Here is a 15,595-nt window from a genome sequence, read left to right on the forward strand (position 1 = left end):
AAAAAACTGAGAGTCAGAAATGAAGTTGCTTGCTTGGGAGCACTCTTAACCTACGCAGTGTACCCCATTGCTTTGGGGGGAGCTGTGTTCTGAAGTGACTGAGCTGGAAGAATTCAAGTCAGGTGGAAAAAAAGACAGAAGCATACAGGACTGACTGTGTAAATGGGGAGAAGGCTAACAATAGGGAATCCAACAACCTGGCTGACTAATGTTGACAAAGTGATGGGGTTGTGATGGGGTAATCAGCAATTAGATGCAGTGGTCATGGTATGATGATGCTAGTGTGTCTGGTGTCTGTGAGTGGTCCTGGGGATAGCCATGAAGTCTACTGGAATCCCGAAAATAAGAATGAAATTGTCATTGATGCGGGGGGAGGGGGGGGCAGATATAAGTAGGGAGGAAGTGTTGTTATGTGCCATCGAGTTGATTTTTACTCCTAGTGACCCCATGTGATGGAGTAAAAGTGCCCCATAAGGTTTTCTACACTATAATCTCAGCAGTTCGAAACTACCAGCTGTTCCGCGGGAGAAAGATGAGGCTTTCTGCTCCGTAAAGATTTACAGCCTCGGAAACCCTGTACAGGGTTGTTATGAGTCAGAACCAACTCCATGGCACATAACAACAACAACAACAACCTTTACAAGAGCAGACCACCAGGTGTTTTGTTCCACAGAGCTACTGGGTGGAGTCTACCTGCTGGCTTTTCATTTAGGAGCTAAGCACGTAGCCACTCCCACACCAGGGTTCCTTCATAATTAATAGCGGTTGTGGAAAGGGTTCCTTTCCTTGTTAATAAAGCCCACAGTGCCACTTATTCCTCTCACTTCTTAAACTGAACATGAGGAAGATTGCTAACAACTTACCCCAGTCTATAAAATGGTTATAGTAGTGAAAAAGCACACACACACAGCTTCCAGTGATTTTTCTTCAGCATCCCCAAAGCCAGATCACCAATTTTAAATAATGATGTCCTTTGAGCATGAGGTACTGACCTGCATTCAGTTATTCCCAACTAGAATTTAATTTTAAAAGTGTTTTTGCTTGTTGGGGAAAAAAAACAAAAATCCTACCTAAGAAAGATTGGTCATCTGTGCTCTCGGCTGGAATTCGGATGCAGAGATTATCACAGCAAGCTGCTGGCCTGGGAGAGCCCAAACAAATCATTGTTGTAAAACTAAAATGAATTCATTTCGGTTTACAGCTTCTCATTTAATTTTCAGATATAAGAGGGATGTTTTTAAATGAAAGAAAGGAAGTCTAAATTGCCCTACTAATCTAATGAAATATTATCAAGAGAATCAAAGTAGACAACTGCCAGCTACGTGGGGCATCTTTTCTGAAGTTCACTTTGATACCTCTCTCTGTTCTCATTAAAGCAAGTCCCAAAGATCAAAGGAACCCGGACCTCAGCAGAAGGCAATGGTGCAAGTTGTTTACTTCCTCTCTGTCACTAGGTTGAGGGTACAGGCACATGGGTCAGAATAATAATAATCCTGTTTTCACCTTCTCAAGTCTCCCCAGGAGCCACCAGGGAGCAGCAGATGGCTGAGTCAGTCAACTGGCTGCCTTCAGTTAGATGCTTGCTTGAAATGAACAGGAAAGCTCTAAGGAAAGCAAAGAAGGCAGGAAGGTTCATAACAGCAATTATCATTCATAATCCTGTTGCTTTATGAGTTGCGGAGTGCTCCTCCCCCTCCATGCAAGCCTTTGATACTGACTGCATGATCAGGGCATGCATTTTTTAAATCTTATTTTACAACATTGAAATCCAAGACCCAGAAATGTGAGAACAGGAATTTCTTCCAGATTACACAGTTAGTTCTAAGCATGGGTGTTATGGATTGGATTGTGCTCCCCAAAATAAGTGTTTGAACCCTAACCCTCATACCTATGAATGCAATCCTATTTAGAAATAAGATTTTCTTAGGTAAGCTAATGAGACCATACCTAAGTAGAGTTGGTTCTAAACCTAAACACATCTGAGTTGTAAAAAGAATCTATAAGATACAGGCAGACCCACATGCACGCACATGCATGAACATGCACACACAGAGGTGGAGAAAGACCGATAACAGGATATTCATCTAGAAACACTCATGGCTAGCAACAAGGAAAGATTTGTCACAACTGAAACCTTGATTTGGGCTTTAAGCCTCCAGAATCATGAGAAGACAAAGTTTAGTTTTTTAAATTGGCCCACTTGTGTATCTGTTAGAGAAGCTCTGAAAAAACAAAGAAAATGAGTTTCCAAGACAAATGCTCAGGTTTGTATCTTGACTTTACACTTTGAGTTGTATGATCCTGGGCAAGTTTCTTAATCTCTCTTTGCCCCCATTCCGTGATTTGTAATAAGAAGCTAAGAGTCCTGCCCATCTTAAAGGTCGTTATGGGAATCAAATGAACAATACATGTCAAATATGCAGAACAGTTCTGGTATTCAGTAAATACTACGATTATATAGGTAAAATGGTTCACGGTCCTCAAAATCGTTCAAACCTATTTATTAAGTACCAGGATCAGGCATGGTGCTAAATTCTGGGGATGCAAGAATGAAGAAGTCATGACCCTTGTCATTCAGAATTTCACAGATCAACTGGTACATTCAGAATAAGGTGATATTTTAAACCCAAAGGTAACTAGAATGTTTAGCCCAGCCTGGGAGTGAGTATTAGGGAAGGCTTCCTGGAAGAAACTCACTTTCCTAACTTCTGTTGTTAGGTGCCATGTGTGGAGTCATTTCTGATTCAGAGTGATGTCATGTGACAGAGTAGAACTGCCTTATCTGGTTTTCTCATCTGTCATCTGTATGAAAACATATAACCAGGCCTTTCTCCTGCAGAACCACTGGGCTCTTAATTAGCTGGACTTGCAGTGCTCCTTACCCCTCCTAGTGGTACTGCCTTGATGATTACATGTCAAATTCTTCGCACAGTTCATGGACACATTGCAAGTGCTCAATAAATATTAATGATTGATACTGTAGGATGAGCACTAGACTGGTAACTGCAAGGTCAGCACTTCAAACTTACTACCCACTCTAAGGAAGCTGTAAGGGTCGCTCTGAGTGGGCACTGATTGGAGGGCACACAACAACAACAACTGACGTTAGCAAGAAGGAACCAGGAATTGCCAACTAGTCTACTAACTTTACCCCGCTAGTCTGAACATACAAGTCATGCATGCATCCATTTTTTTCTTTTAATACTTTTACTGAGATATGGATATCTGGTGTGGCACTACAGGATAAGCACTGGATTACTAACCACAAGGTCGGCAGTTCAAACTCACTCACCACTCCCTGGAAACTAAACATAGGATCGTTACGAGTTGGAATCAATGGTACTTCACAACAACAATGACTGAGATGTAGTTCAGAAACTATTTAAACTTTACAATTCAGTAATTTTTAGCACCATCATAGATACAGGCAACCACAATCAAATTTAGAACATTTTTCATCATTTCAAAAAGGAAACTATGACCTTTGGGTATCAGTCACCTGTTCCTCCAGCCAATTGCCCCCAAACCCTAGGCAACCACTAATCTACTGTATATATTGATTTCCTTGTTACAGACATTTTATGTAAATGAAATTATATAATACATGGACATTTGTGACTGGCTTATTTCATTCTATACAATGTTTTCGAGGATCATTCATGTTTTAGCATGTACTGAATAATCAGATGAGGGACAGTTTGCTATGTCTACTAGGTAGCTAAAGTCTGATCCTCAGAGCCTATGGTTTGGACGGTCAACAACGCTTGGGTGTCCAATGGATCTTGGCTGAAAGCAGAGAATACCAAAAAGATGTTTACCTGTGCTTTATTGACTATGCAAAGGCTATCAATTGTGTGGATCATGATAAGCTCTGGACAACATTGTGAAGTATGAGTATTCCGGAACACTTAATTGTACTTATGAGGAATCTGCACCTGGACCAAGAAGCAGTTGTTCAAACACAGCATGGGAACACTGAATGGTTAAAAATTAGAAAAGGTGTGCAACAGGGTTGTATTCTTTCACCGTATTTATTCAACCTGTATGCTGAGCAAATAACCTGAGAAGCTGGGTTATATGATGAAAAACATGGCATCAGGATTGGAGGAAGACTTATAACAACCTATAATATGCAGCAAAGATATAACCTTGCTTGCTGAAAATGAGGAGGATTTAAAATATTTACTGAAGAAGATCAAAGAGCACAGCCTTCAGTATGGACTGCATCTCAATGTAATGAAAACAAAAATTCTCACCACTGGACCAATAAACAACATTCTTATCAACAGAGAAACGATTGAAGTTGTCAAAGACGTCATTCTTCTTGGATCAGCCGTTAACACTCATGGAAGCAGCAGTCAAGAAATCAAACTGTGTACATAGAGCTGCTTTAACGTGTTCTCTTACTGTAATTGTTGTTGTTAAGTGCCGTCGCGTTGGTTCCAACCCATAGCGACCCTGAACAGGGTTTCCAAGGCTGTAAATCTTTATGGGAGCAGAAAGCCTCCTCTTTCTCCCGTGTAACAGCTGGTAGTTTCAAACTGCTGACCTTGCGGTTAGCAGCCCGATTCGTATCACTACACTACCAGAGTTCCTTTTATTGTCATTGTTAGGTACAGTCAAATCAGCTCCACTATTCCTGGTCTCCTGTTAACAGCGGCCATATCTGCACTTACAGGTTTGGGGTTTCTAAGCATAGTCAGGGAGAAATCATTACACATATAGAAGGACTTCAAAAAGGTTACAGAAAAGTTAAATTAAAAGATAATAACATTTTTCCATGAGCTCTATGAAGCCCCATCGTATATATTTGTTGTTAGTTTTCACTGAGTTACTTCCAGCTTACAGCAGCTCCATGTACAACAGAATGAAATGTTACCCAGTACCATGCCATCTTCATGATCATTGATATTCTCAAGTCCCTTGTGGCAGCGACTGCACACTTTGAGAGTCTTTCAATCTTGTGGGTCATCTTCCAGCACTGCATTGAACAATATTCTGTTCTGAGTCACAGGGCTTTCGTTGCCTAATTTTTAGAGGCAGATCATAATCCCTTTTTTCCTAGTCTGTCTTAGTCTGGAAACTCCACTGGCTCCTGTCCACCATGGGTGACTCTGCTGGTATTTGAAATACTTAAGATGTAGCTTCCTGTATTATAGCAGCATGCAAGCCACTGCAGTACGCCAGAGTGGCAGACAGCTGTGGATATATATTTCTATTTATGTTTGTATTTTTGTGTACATGATGCTCCCTTAACCCTGCAGATTCTTCAACAATAGTCAAGATATGTTTAGGTGAACACATTTCTCGATTTCATCACCAAGGATATTTCTTTAAACTAGAATTGGATGGGGAGAAAAGTAAAAGAGAAAGGGTGCTGGAAACCTCCTTGTACCAAGGTCCACATGAGCCTACACTTGTACACACTCACAGCTGATTTGGGAGGCAAACACTGAGCTGGGGGCTGAAAATCTTTCAGGATGCCCACTGCACCCTGGGAAGTCATTGCTTATATGACTAATTGAGCTGCTTCAATCTCTTCTTCATTTTCCATTTCAAAAGGAGACGATGGTGGAAAAGGAGATCCAGGAGAGGAGGGAAGGTCTGGCAAGGTGGGACACATGGGACCAAAAGGTAAGTAAAATGAAATGAAATGTACACTGTAAGGTCAGAACTGCTTGTCTCCCTCTCCTGACCTTTGCACAAGAAATTAGCAGCTTGCATAAACCCCTTTTCTCTAGAGATGTATGAAATATGTTACAGACACGAAATTAACTCACCACCCGAGAGCTCCTATGAGACCACCTGTCAACAGGCCTCGGCTTCATTTTTCAAGCTGCATCCTTAGTGCTGGCTGGGATGGATACTCTGGGAACCCAGGGAATAGCAGTCCCTGGGAATGTCTAAAAACATGAGGAGTTTCAGAGATGCAGCTGTGTTTATAACCATGTCCCTTCAGAAGCCGCTGCTTAGCAACCCTTTTTGGCTGGCCCAGAACTGAAAGAGGAAGCTAGAAAGGAACAGAAATAGCCCCTGAATTCATTGATGTCCTCACCTTTCTCCAAGATCCTTGTATTTCTCTTATTCTGTTTGCTTTACACAGAGGGGTAATACAGTAGGGTAAGCAATGGGTTGTTGGAGCAGGAGCATAGGGAAGGAGGACAATAACAAGGCTATTTGGGATCATTTTACTCAGCCGAGAGTCACCTCGCTAAAACCGTTTCTGGATTTTGCTGTGTAAGCATGTGTCATTGAAATATTTCCAGTCAACTGCTACACTGGACCACTATTTTAACATCTTGAGCAGTTTAGGGGGAAGAAAAGACTCATAGACCCTTAAGTCCTCAATTTGAAAGATGCTGACTTAAAATTTTCTTGTTCTAGAAACAGCTTTATCAATTGTAGAATTATTCTCACAAAAATATAGCTTTGTACCCGGTACATGTTTTCCAGGTCATCATAGAAAATAGACAAAAATAATGACAGTTTTGACGGAACTCAGTGACACCCCCCAATCATGTCTTTTGGGGGAATAACTGAGTGGGTTCATTGCTGATGTCTCTTTGATAGCTAGGTTTCATAACTGTATTTTCTCTCCCCTGTTTTCAAGTGTGGAACATCACCAGACCCTGATTTAAAATAGAAATAGAACTACAAAGTGAAGCCAGAATGAATGTGAAGCAGAGTCAGACTCAAGCATAAGACTTCTGTCCTAGAGGCCCCTCATCTGACCGCTAGATTCAATGTTCTCTACTGTTGTGATTCTAAGGAGCTCTGATACAGCATAGTGGTTATGAATCAGGCTGCAAACCTCAAGGTCAAACTACCAGCCGTTTCACAGGAGAAAGACGAGGCTGTCTACTTGGAAACACTGTATGGGGTCACTATGAGTCGGAACCGACTCCACAGCCCACACTACCAACACCGCTGCTGTCATTTTAGAAATTCTTCATCAGTAAGCATTTGAAAGCTTTCATATCCATGTTGTGATGCTCAGCCACATTTTAATACATGTACTCTTAATTCCATTGAAATATACAACATAGTATACAATCGTATATGTCACAGGGAGCCTAATTCACTTTTTGATACTTACTTAAAGTGGATATTATATATGAAGGTAAGTCAAAAAGTATTGCTAAAGGATTCCAGTTTATACATGTACAGGTTTATTCCAAACAAAATGTGTTGGGACATATCTCTGCAGTCAGTGGATGGTCACAGACAAGGTCTCTTAGTACTTACACGTGTCTTAGCCTCATTAGGGTGACTTCAAAATAAGTCCAGTGAAGACGGTGGCTTCTGAAGGACTTTGCATCCAGTTCAATTCAAGGCAGAAGGTTATGGCAATTGTTTTTTGGGATTCTCAAGGGGTCATCTTGAGAGATTTTCTCAAAGGAAACTGGATGATCATGAGGGTTCGTAGGAAAAATATTTTACAAAAATTGAAAACAGCATTAGTGAGAAAAAGGCCAGAAAACTTGCACCAAGGATTTTTTTTCATCATGACAAGCACCACTTCATTTTTTGACAGCAGCAAGAGTTGTCTGATGAGCATTTCGTTGGGAGACCTAACTCCATCCTGTTTCTGCCCCTTCATACTTCTTTTTGTTCCCAAAACTTGAAGAACAGAGTTTGTGGTTGCTGCTGGGCTGTCGTGTGCCCCTCCTGCTATTGTACTTCTGGCTGTCTGCTCTGCTCGACCCTGCGATGCCGGTGGACCTCAGCAAGTGGTCTGGGCCCTTGAGCCTGCAGGAAGTGGATGGGCAGCCACAGCACCTACTGCAGGTCAAATACGGAGGTGCGGACTAGCTAGGACGTGTGGATGAGCTAGGCAAAGTGCTGACACCCACCCAGGTGAAGAACCTCCCTATCAACATTACATGGGATGGCCTCGATTCCGGTAAACCCTACACCTTGGTCTTGACAGACCCAGATGCTCCCAGCAGGAAGGACCCCAAATTCAGGGAATGGCACCATTTTCTGGTGGTCAACATGAAGGGCAACGACGTCACCAGTGGCACGGTCCTCTCCGATTATGTGGGTTCCGGGCCTCCCAAGGACACAGGCCTCCACCGCTATGTCTGGCTGGTCTACGAGCAGGACAGGCCACTAAAGTGTGACGAACCCATTGTCAGCAATCAATCTGGAGACCACCGTGGCAAGTTCAAGGTGGCATCTTTCCGCAAAAAGTACGAGCTCGGGTCCCCAGTTGCTGGCACGTGTTACCAAGCCAAATGGGATGATTATGTGCCCGAACTCCATGAGCAGCTGTCAGGGAAGTAGGGAACAATGAGAGAGGTCAACTGGTCTGGAGGCTCCAAGCAGTGATGCCTTCAGTGATGCATGTAGATTTCTCCTCTTCCCAGTTCCCCTTCATTCTTACAGGTAGACTGGAAAAGTCAGATAGTCGTTTAGGGCGCCTTTTCCTTTATACTTCTAGGCCAAACATCTCAGATTATATTTTAATCAAATTGAACTCCAATTTTTGGGTGATGCTTTGGTATTGTGGCGGAGCCATCAAATTGTTAAAAATAGCAACCCAGAATTGAAAGAGAAAAAACATCCAGGTCAAAAGACCAAGTCTACAGCAGTAGAGCAAAGCCTGCATCTTTAAGAGAAGCCTGCGTTTGTGATGTTCAGGCCTGGCCCTTGGGACAAGCAGCCATGCTAGGTGCAGAGTTATTAGGAGCCCTTGAGTCTCTGCCTGTTGAATTGATCACTTTTCACTGGTATAAGAAGGAATGCTGATGTGGAGTGAATGGATATTGTGTTATGTTAACTTTGCTGTTGCCTTATAGTTCAATAAAAATGAAAACACTCAAAAAAAACAAACAAAACTTAAGGAACATTGAGAAGGAACAAGGTTTGGGCATCCCTCAAGGATGCCCAAACTGGTGTTTTGATGTGATACAAATGGAGGAGCACAGATTTCTATGGGGGAAGATTAGAGAGATGGAAACATCACCTTCAAAACTATACAGACCTCCATGGAGGGTGTGTCAAGAACCAATAGTTTTACATTTTGATATTTGTGTTTAATAAAGATTTCTATGGTTGTGCCTCAGTACATTTTTACTTACTCTCAAATAAGCCATACCTTTAAGAAGGGAAAAATATCCGAAGGATAAAAAGATAGCATGCCTTTTCTCTCTCTCTCTCTCTCTCTCTCTCTCTCTTCTTTTTCTTTCAGGAATTAAAGGAGAACTGGGTGACATGGGAGAACAGGGTAATATTGGCAAGAGTGGACCCATTGGCAAGAAGGGTAAGCTGCATTTTATTATGTGTAGTGGTTACGAATTGGGCTACTAACCTCAAGGACAGCAGTTTGAAACTACCAGCTGTTCCGCAGGAGAAATATGAGGCTTTCTGCTCCAGTAAAGATTTGCAGCCTGAGAAACCCTGTGCAGGGTCGCTATGAGTCGGAACCAACTCCATGGTACTTAGCAACAACAGTAACAATGTAAAGCAACTCGAGACCACTTTACATTTTTAAATCACAAATATAGTTTCCATCTTTCTTTTAGAACATGATTTCTTTGTATCTTGATTGTTTCTTTCATATATGAGCACTGTGTCTCATGTATCAAAATAATAGTATCTTTCAGCCAAATTAAACATGAATCGAGGGATAGAATCAAATCTAAACCTCTAGTCGTCTCTACATTGAATTGTCTCCTGGTCTTCTATTAATCCTTGAGACAATCAAAACGAGTGTCATGGGCCATGAAGTATGTTCAGTAGTGGAAAACAATTATCCATAAAACAAAAGGTAGCCAGAGGACAGTCTAATTTTCTTGCTTAATTTGAGTGGAGTAACTAATAATTCCACAAGTGTGGTTCATTAACAGGATAGGGAATTTGATGTATATGTGTGCATATTCCTTTGTTTTCAGGCATGGCCTAATTCTTTACACAATTACAAAGTCAATATTATAAAATATAGGTCACCGTCTCTTCATTATCTAAGCACTCATTCTTGCCTTTGTCTCATAAAGTCCTATAATGTTAGCATAATTGCTTGCTTCTGATTTCAATAATTCATACGGGCATTATTCCACTTGGAGATACAAAACTGAATGAGAATCAAAGTTTTGTTACAAAGAATCCATAACTATGTAGGAAGATAGTACTTTCTCAAAAAGAATGCTCACTCAAAAGAATGCAACTACTATAGGAATTATGGAGTCCTGATGGAGTGCTGTAGGACAAAGTACTCGACACACAGTGGGCTTGAACCGCAAGATCGGTGGTTCAAACACAATAGTGCCTCCTCAGAAACCCTATATAGGGTAGCTATGAGTCAGAACCGACTCACTGACACTTAACAACAACAGCAACAACATAAGAACTATATGTTTTTGCATGCTGTCATGTTAGTTCCAATTCATAATGACCCTGTACAGAGTTTCTGAAGCTGCCAATCTTTATGGGAGTAGAAAGCCTCATCTTTCTCCCAATGTGCAAATGGTGTATTCAAACTTCTGACCTTGCAGTTAGCAGTGCAAAATGTATACCATGTCACCAAGTCTCCACATAGGAACTATACTGTTATTGTTAAATGCCATCGAGTCAATTCGTACTCATAGTGATCTGGTCTAGGGTTTCTGAGGAGGGGTTTATGTCTAGGGTTTCAGAACTGGTTAATTTGAACAGCCAACCTTGCGGTTCAAGCCAACCTTGTGGTCCAGTGCATTATCTTGCTGCGCCACACCAGGAAATCTCAAATATTATGGGGGTCAGAGTAGCACTGGGCTGCTAACCCCAAGGTAGGCAGTTCAAACTCACCAGCTGCTCCTCAGAAAACCTAGACAAGGTCATTCTGAGTAGGAATCAACTCAACAGCACTTAACAACAACAATATAGTTCCTATCTGGAACTATAAAATTGAAAAAATATTTCTTTTTTTTATATTTATTTGTAATTATGAGTCTACTCGGCTCCATAGCACTAAGCAATGACAGTATCTAATGATGTTGATCATTACTTTATGTGTGTTTGTTTGTTTTTCCAGTTAATTTCTTTATATGGTGTAGGTATGGGTCCAAAATCTTTCTTTTGCATATCAAGATCCAGTTGTCCCAGAATATTGATATAAAAATATTCATTTTGATAATGACTTTCTAATTTTAATTTGATATTATTTTTCTTAAAGAGATTCCCACACATTGTCTAAGCTTTGCAGACAACACATCATGAATCTACCTTTGGCCTTATCTGCTTCATTTAATAGTTGGTAAAAGAGATGAAAAATTAAGCCAAAAAATGGGATATTGTAGTTCAAGATGTTTGAAATGAAGTCATGTTAGAGGAAGTTAAGATTCCTGATATTACTCAAGAGATTTTAATAATGACTTTTCTAACTTTAATTTGATATTCTTCTTAAAGAGAGCCCCGCAAATTGTATATGCTTGCTGTTGTTGTTGTTGTTGCTAAGTGCCATGGAGTCACTTCCAACTCATAATGACCCTGTATAGGGTTTCAGAGGAGTGGCTGGTGAGCTTGAACCACCGACCTTGCGATTCAAACCGACCTTGCAGTCCAGCGCATTAACCCAAGAGGTGAGACATGGAGGAGAAGGAATGTAAATAGCTGCATGAACAAGCCCAGAATTGAATAACTTTACTTCATTTATTCATTCTAGATGTTTTACTTTCCTAGATTGAGAAATGTCAAGTCTAGCTGTGACTCCAATTGCAAGAAATACAGTTAATGATCATAAACTAGAAGATCATAATCTTTTATTAAAGTAAGAGTCAGACACTAGACTAATTCAGACTGGAGGACTCCTCAAGGCTACCATTCATTAAAGGCTGTTCATTAAACCTTGAATCAAAACTATTCCATGTAGTCATCTTTTAGTTAAATAACAGATTGACTCATAAAATGAGCAATACCTTTTGTGAGTCCTGTGCTTCTTTGCAAAATTATCTATGAGACAGTCAACATTTACTCAAAAGCAAAGATGTGAAGGCATGGTGGTGGGGTGGGGGTGGGGGGGCAAGGAAACTAGATTACCGGAAACAAAACAACCAGAGAAGGGAAATGATGAGAAAGTTCATGCACTGTGATATATGCCATCAATGTCATAGAACAAATTACTTAGAAATTGTTCAATAGGAGCCTAATGTCAACTGTCACCAAAAATAATAAAATATTTTAATTGTAAAATACTACTAAGAGGTCACTTGGAGCCAGGAGACAAAGAAAAACCTAGAGTTTTTAGTGTGATTTCCTAAGCTTAAAATGGATGAACTTCCAGAAATGTGGAAACCCTAACAGCAGGCTTGTTGTTGTTTTTAAGTGCTGTGGACTCAGTTGCAATTCATAGCCACCCTGTTTAGGGTTTCCAAGGAGCAGCTGGTGGATTTGAACTGCCTATCTTACTGTTCAAACCAACATTGTGGTCCAGTGTTTATCCTACAGCACCACACTAGGGTTAGCTGTCTTTACCTTTTTCAGGCCAATTCATCCTTCAAGGCTCAGGTCAAGTATCACCTATTCCACAACCTAATGGAATATTGCTGCATTCATTGTCTGATTAGCTTGTCTGTTTTCCCTGTAAACCGTGAACATCTGAAGAGAACATATAAGTGAAAGATTTTCTGGATCTACACATACTAAAATCAACTTTATATGGGAACCCTGTGTTTTTACTCATTTTATCCTAAATACACAGAGTTAAGTGCCATAGCGTCAGCTCTGACCCATGTGTATATATACACAATATATTGTTGCTAACTGCATTTGAGTCCGTTCTGACTCACAGCCACCCTGAATAGGGTTTCCAAAGAGCAGTTGGTAAGTTTGAACCACTAACCTTGCAGTTAAAAGCGACTTTGAGGTCCAGTACACTAACCTACAGCACCACACAGGATGCTATTTTAGAGTTGTTGTTCATGTTAAATACTACTGAGTCGATTCCGACCCATAGAGACCCTTTATAGGGTTTCCAAGGAGTGGCTGGTGAGCTTGAACCACCAACCTTGCAGTTCAAATGACTTTGCAGTCTGACGCATTAGCCCACAGCACCATACCAGGACTTCTTTATTTTATTTTATTTTGTTGTTGAATTAAGGGTAAATGAATGAAGGATCAAAGACCTCATTTCTCACAATGTGGACCTTTATTTATTTATTTATTTATTTTTACTATTCTTATCCCTATAAAATCCAGTTTCTTTTAACATCCATTTTCACCATTGGCTACTAAGATTTCCTTCTCCAGAGATGTGCCAACAAAATTTATGAACATGTCATGGAATTTTTAAAAAATGGAAGCATGATGTTCTGGCTCACCTGGATTAATTTCATTTTTAATCTGTACTTTGATATTTACTGTCCTCATTTTGTCAATAGTCCTTCTAAATTTTTCATTGATTCAGATTAATCTCAACTTTCTAGGCTGACATTAGTGCTGTCACCGGCATGGATAAAGTAGCTTTCTGGATGTCAATATTTCATTTTAGGAAGAAAAAGAAGAATGATTTAGTATGGGTAAATTCAATCACATAGCAAAATAAATGTTTTTTCTTAAAACCAATAATCCTTTTATACTGAAAGCATTATGATTTTTTATTTGTTTATTTGAATGCATGTTCTAATTCCTCAACCTTAAGACAGTTATTACTAGTATGTTCCCACTCATGTGCCAAAATAAGTTTTTGTGGATGATATTAAACTAGAATTGGTTTCCAAGAAATAGGTATTCTGAATGCAAATCTTTCATGTTCTGGCTAAGAACTTTATATGAATTTCCTTACTGTAAGTTTGATTTAAGGATCAGAAGCCAGCATTGTTGGAGCATCCTCTACCAGATGAGCCCTGAAGCAATGCCTTGACAAGATATTGTTATTTCATTTATTCTCCGTAATGATTTTATGGAGTCCTGGTGTGGTACAAGTTCAAACCCACCGGTTACTCCTTAGAAACCCTATACAAGGTCACTATGAGTTGGAACCACTTAACACCAACAAATCATTTTATGATTTTACATACTATTGTTTCCATTTGCAAAAGTAAACACAGCAGTATACAGAAATTAAGTAACCTGTCCTTCTAGTAAGTGGTAGAGCCAGCATTCAAACCTTGGTTTTGTTGACTTTCATGATTATTTATCCTATCACATTACTCAGGACCGTAGTCTCAGGGGACACCATGGTCAACTGGCATCACACAAAGACAATGTTCTATATCCTACTTTGGTGAGGAACGACTGGAGTCTTAAAAGTTTGTGTGTGGTCATCTAAGTACAACTATTGGTTTCTCCCTATCTGGAGGAAAGAAGAGAAAAAAATAATCAAAGACACGTGGAAACAATTATTCTGATGGATTAATGGACAACTTGAACATCTATCTCCATGATCCTGACATCAAAAGAACTCAATGATACATGGCTACCACCACCAAGTGCTCTGAAAGGGCTCACATTGGAAGACCCTGGATAGAGTGGGGAAAAAAAAAAAAGTGGAACAAAACTCAAAATCATAAAGAAGATAAGGCTTACTGGTCAGATAGAGCTGTAGAACCCCTGAGACTATGGCTCTTAGCGACCCTTCAAGGTCTGAAAATTAACTCACCCCGTGACTCAGTTAATAGATCTATTTGAAGCACAGTAACACCAGGGAGGTACACACACCTTAAATAACCACTTGAGCTCACAAGATAGCCTTTACTCAAGAGCTAAGTTCACAAGGGTTAGGAAAGAAGGGTGAATGGAAATAAGGGACACAGGGAGGAAGTGGGATAAGTGAAGTTATAGTGTGGAGATTGCAACCCATGAGATGAAATAAATGTATATGAATTGTGGAATCAAAAACAGATCTGTTCTCTATAACTTCACCCAATTCACAATAAAGAGTTTTTTAAAATAGAAAATTTTAGAGATAAAGATCTATTTACATTCTAATTAAAAAATAAAATGTAAGACGATCAACATTCCTTAGCTGAGCTCAACATAATTCCATGCTTCTTTCTATCTGTTTACTCTGCCTATGTATTGTTCACTATCTTGCTCCAAGAGTCCTTGTGTGGCTCTGTTGGCTAATGCGCTGGACTACGAAGTTATTTGAACCACAAGGTCAGTGGTTCAAGCTCACCAGCAGCTCCTTGGAAACCCTATACAGGGTCTCTATGGGTCAGAAATGACTCAACAGCACTTAACAACAACAACAATCATGCTCCAGAAGTCCTAGGGTGGTGCCATGGGTTCCTGCACTGGATTGCAAGGTCGTTTAAACTACAAGATCAGAGGTTCAAACTCACCAGCCTCTCCTTAAAAAATCTATATAGGGTCGCTATGAGTTGGAACCGACACGACAGCACTTAATAACAACAGCAACAATCTTGCTCCTATCTTCACCTGTTGAAGATTTTCATGACTAAATTCAAATTCTGTCTCTGCCAAAGAGCCACAGGGAGGTTCATTCATTACCCCAGTTGAAAAACTATTTCTCTGACTCTCTCTGAGTATGTTGTTGTTGTTGTTCTTAGGTGCCATCGAGTCGGTACCGTCCCATAGCGACCTTATACACAGCAGAACAAAACACTGCCCAATCCTGGGCCAACCTCACTACTGTTGCCACGTTTGAGTCCAT

The 15,595-nt window shown here is 40.3% G+C and overlaps 1 protein-coding gene and 1 pseudogene across 1 annotated transcript in view; both read left to right on the forward strand.

The window, feature by feature from the left end:
• Positions 1–15,595, forward strand: part of LOC102829478 (collectin-10-like) — a 63,134-nt gene that overhangs the window by 38,426 nt on the left and 9,113 nt on the right. The window contains exons 2-3 of the mRNA XM_006830829.1: positions 5,563–5,634; positions 9,194–9,265. Coding sequence (XP_006830892.1) covers positions 5,563–5,634; positions 9,194–9,265 — 144 coding nt within the window. The remainder of the gene's footprint in view (positions 1–5,562; positions 5,635–9,193; positions 9,266–15,595) is intronic.
• Positions 7,711–8,286, forward strand: LOC102840348 (annotated as a pseudogene).

The sequence above is a fragment of the Chrysochloris asiatica genome, unplaced genomic scaffold (genome assembly GCF_000296735.1).
Source record: "Chrysochloris asiatica unplaced genomic scaffold, ChrAsi1.0 scaffold00001, whole genome shotgun sequence".
Lineage (NCBI taxonomy): Eukaryota > Metazoa > Chordata > Mammalia > Afrosoricida > Chrysochloridae > Chrysochloris > Chrysochloris asiatica.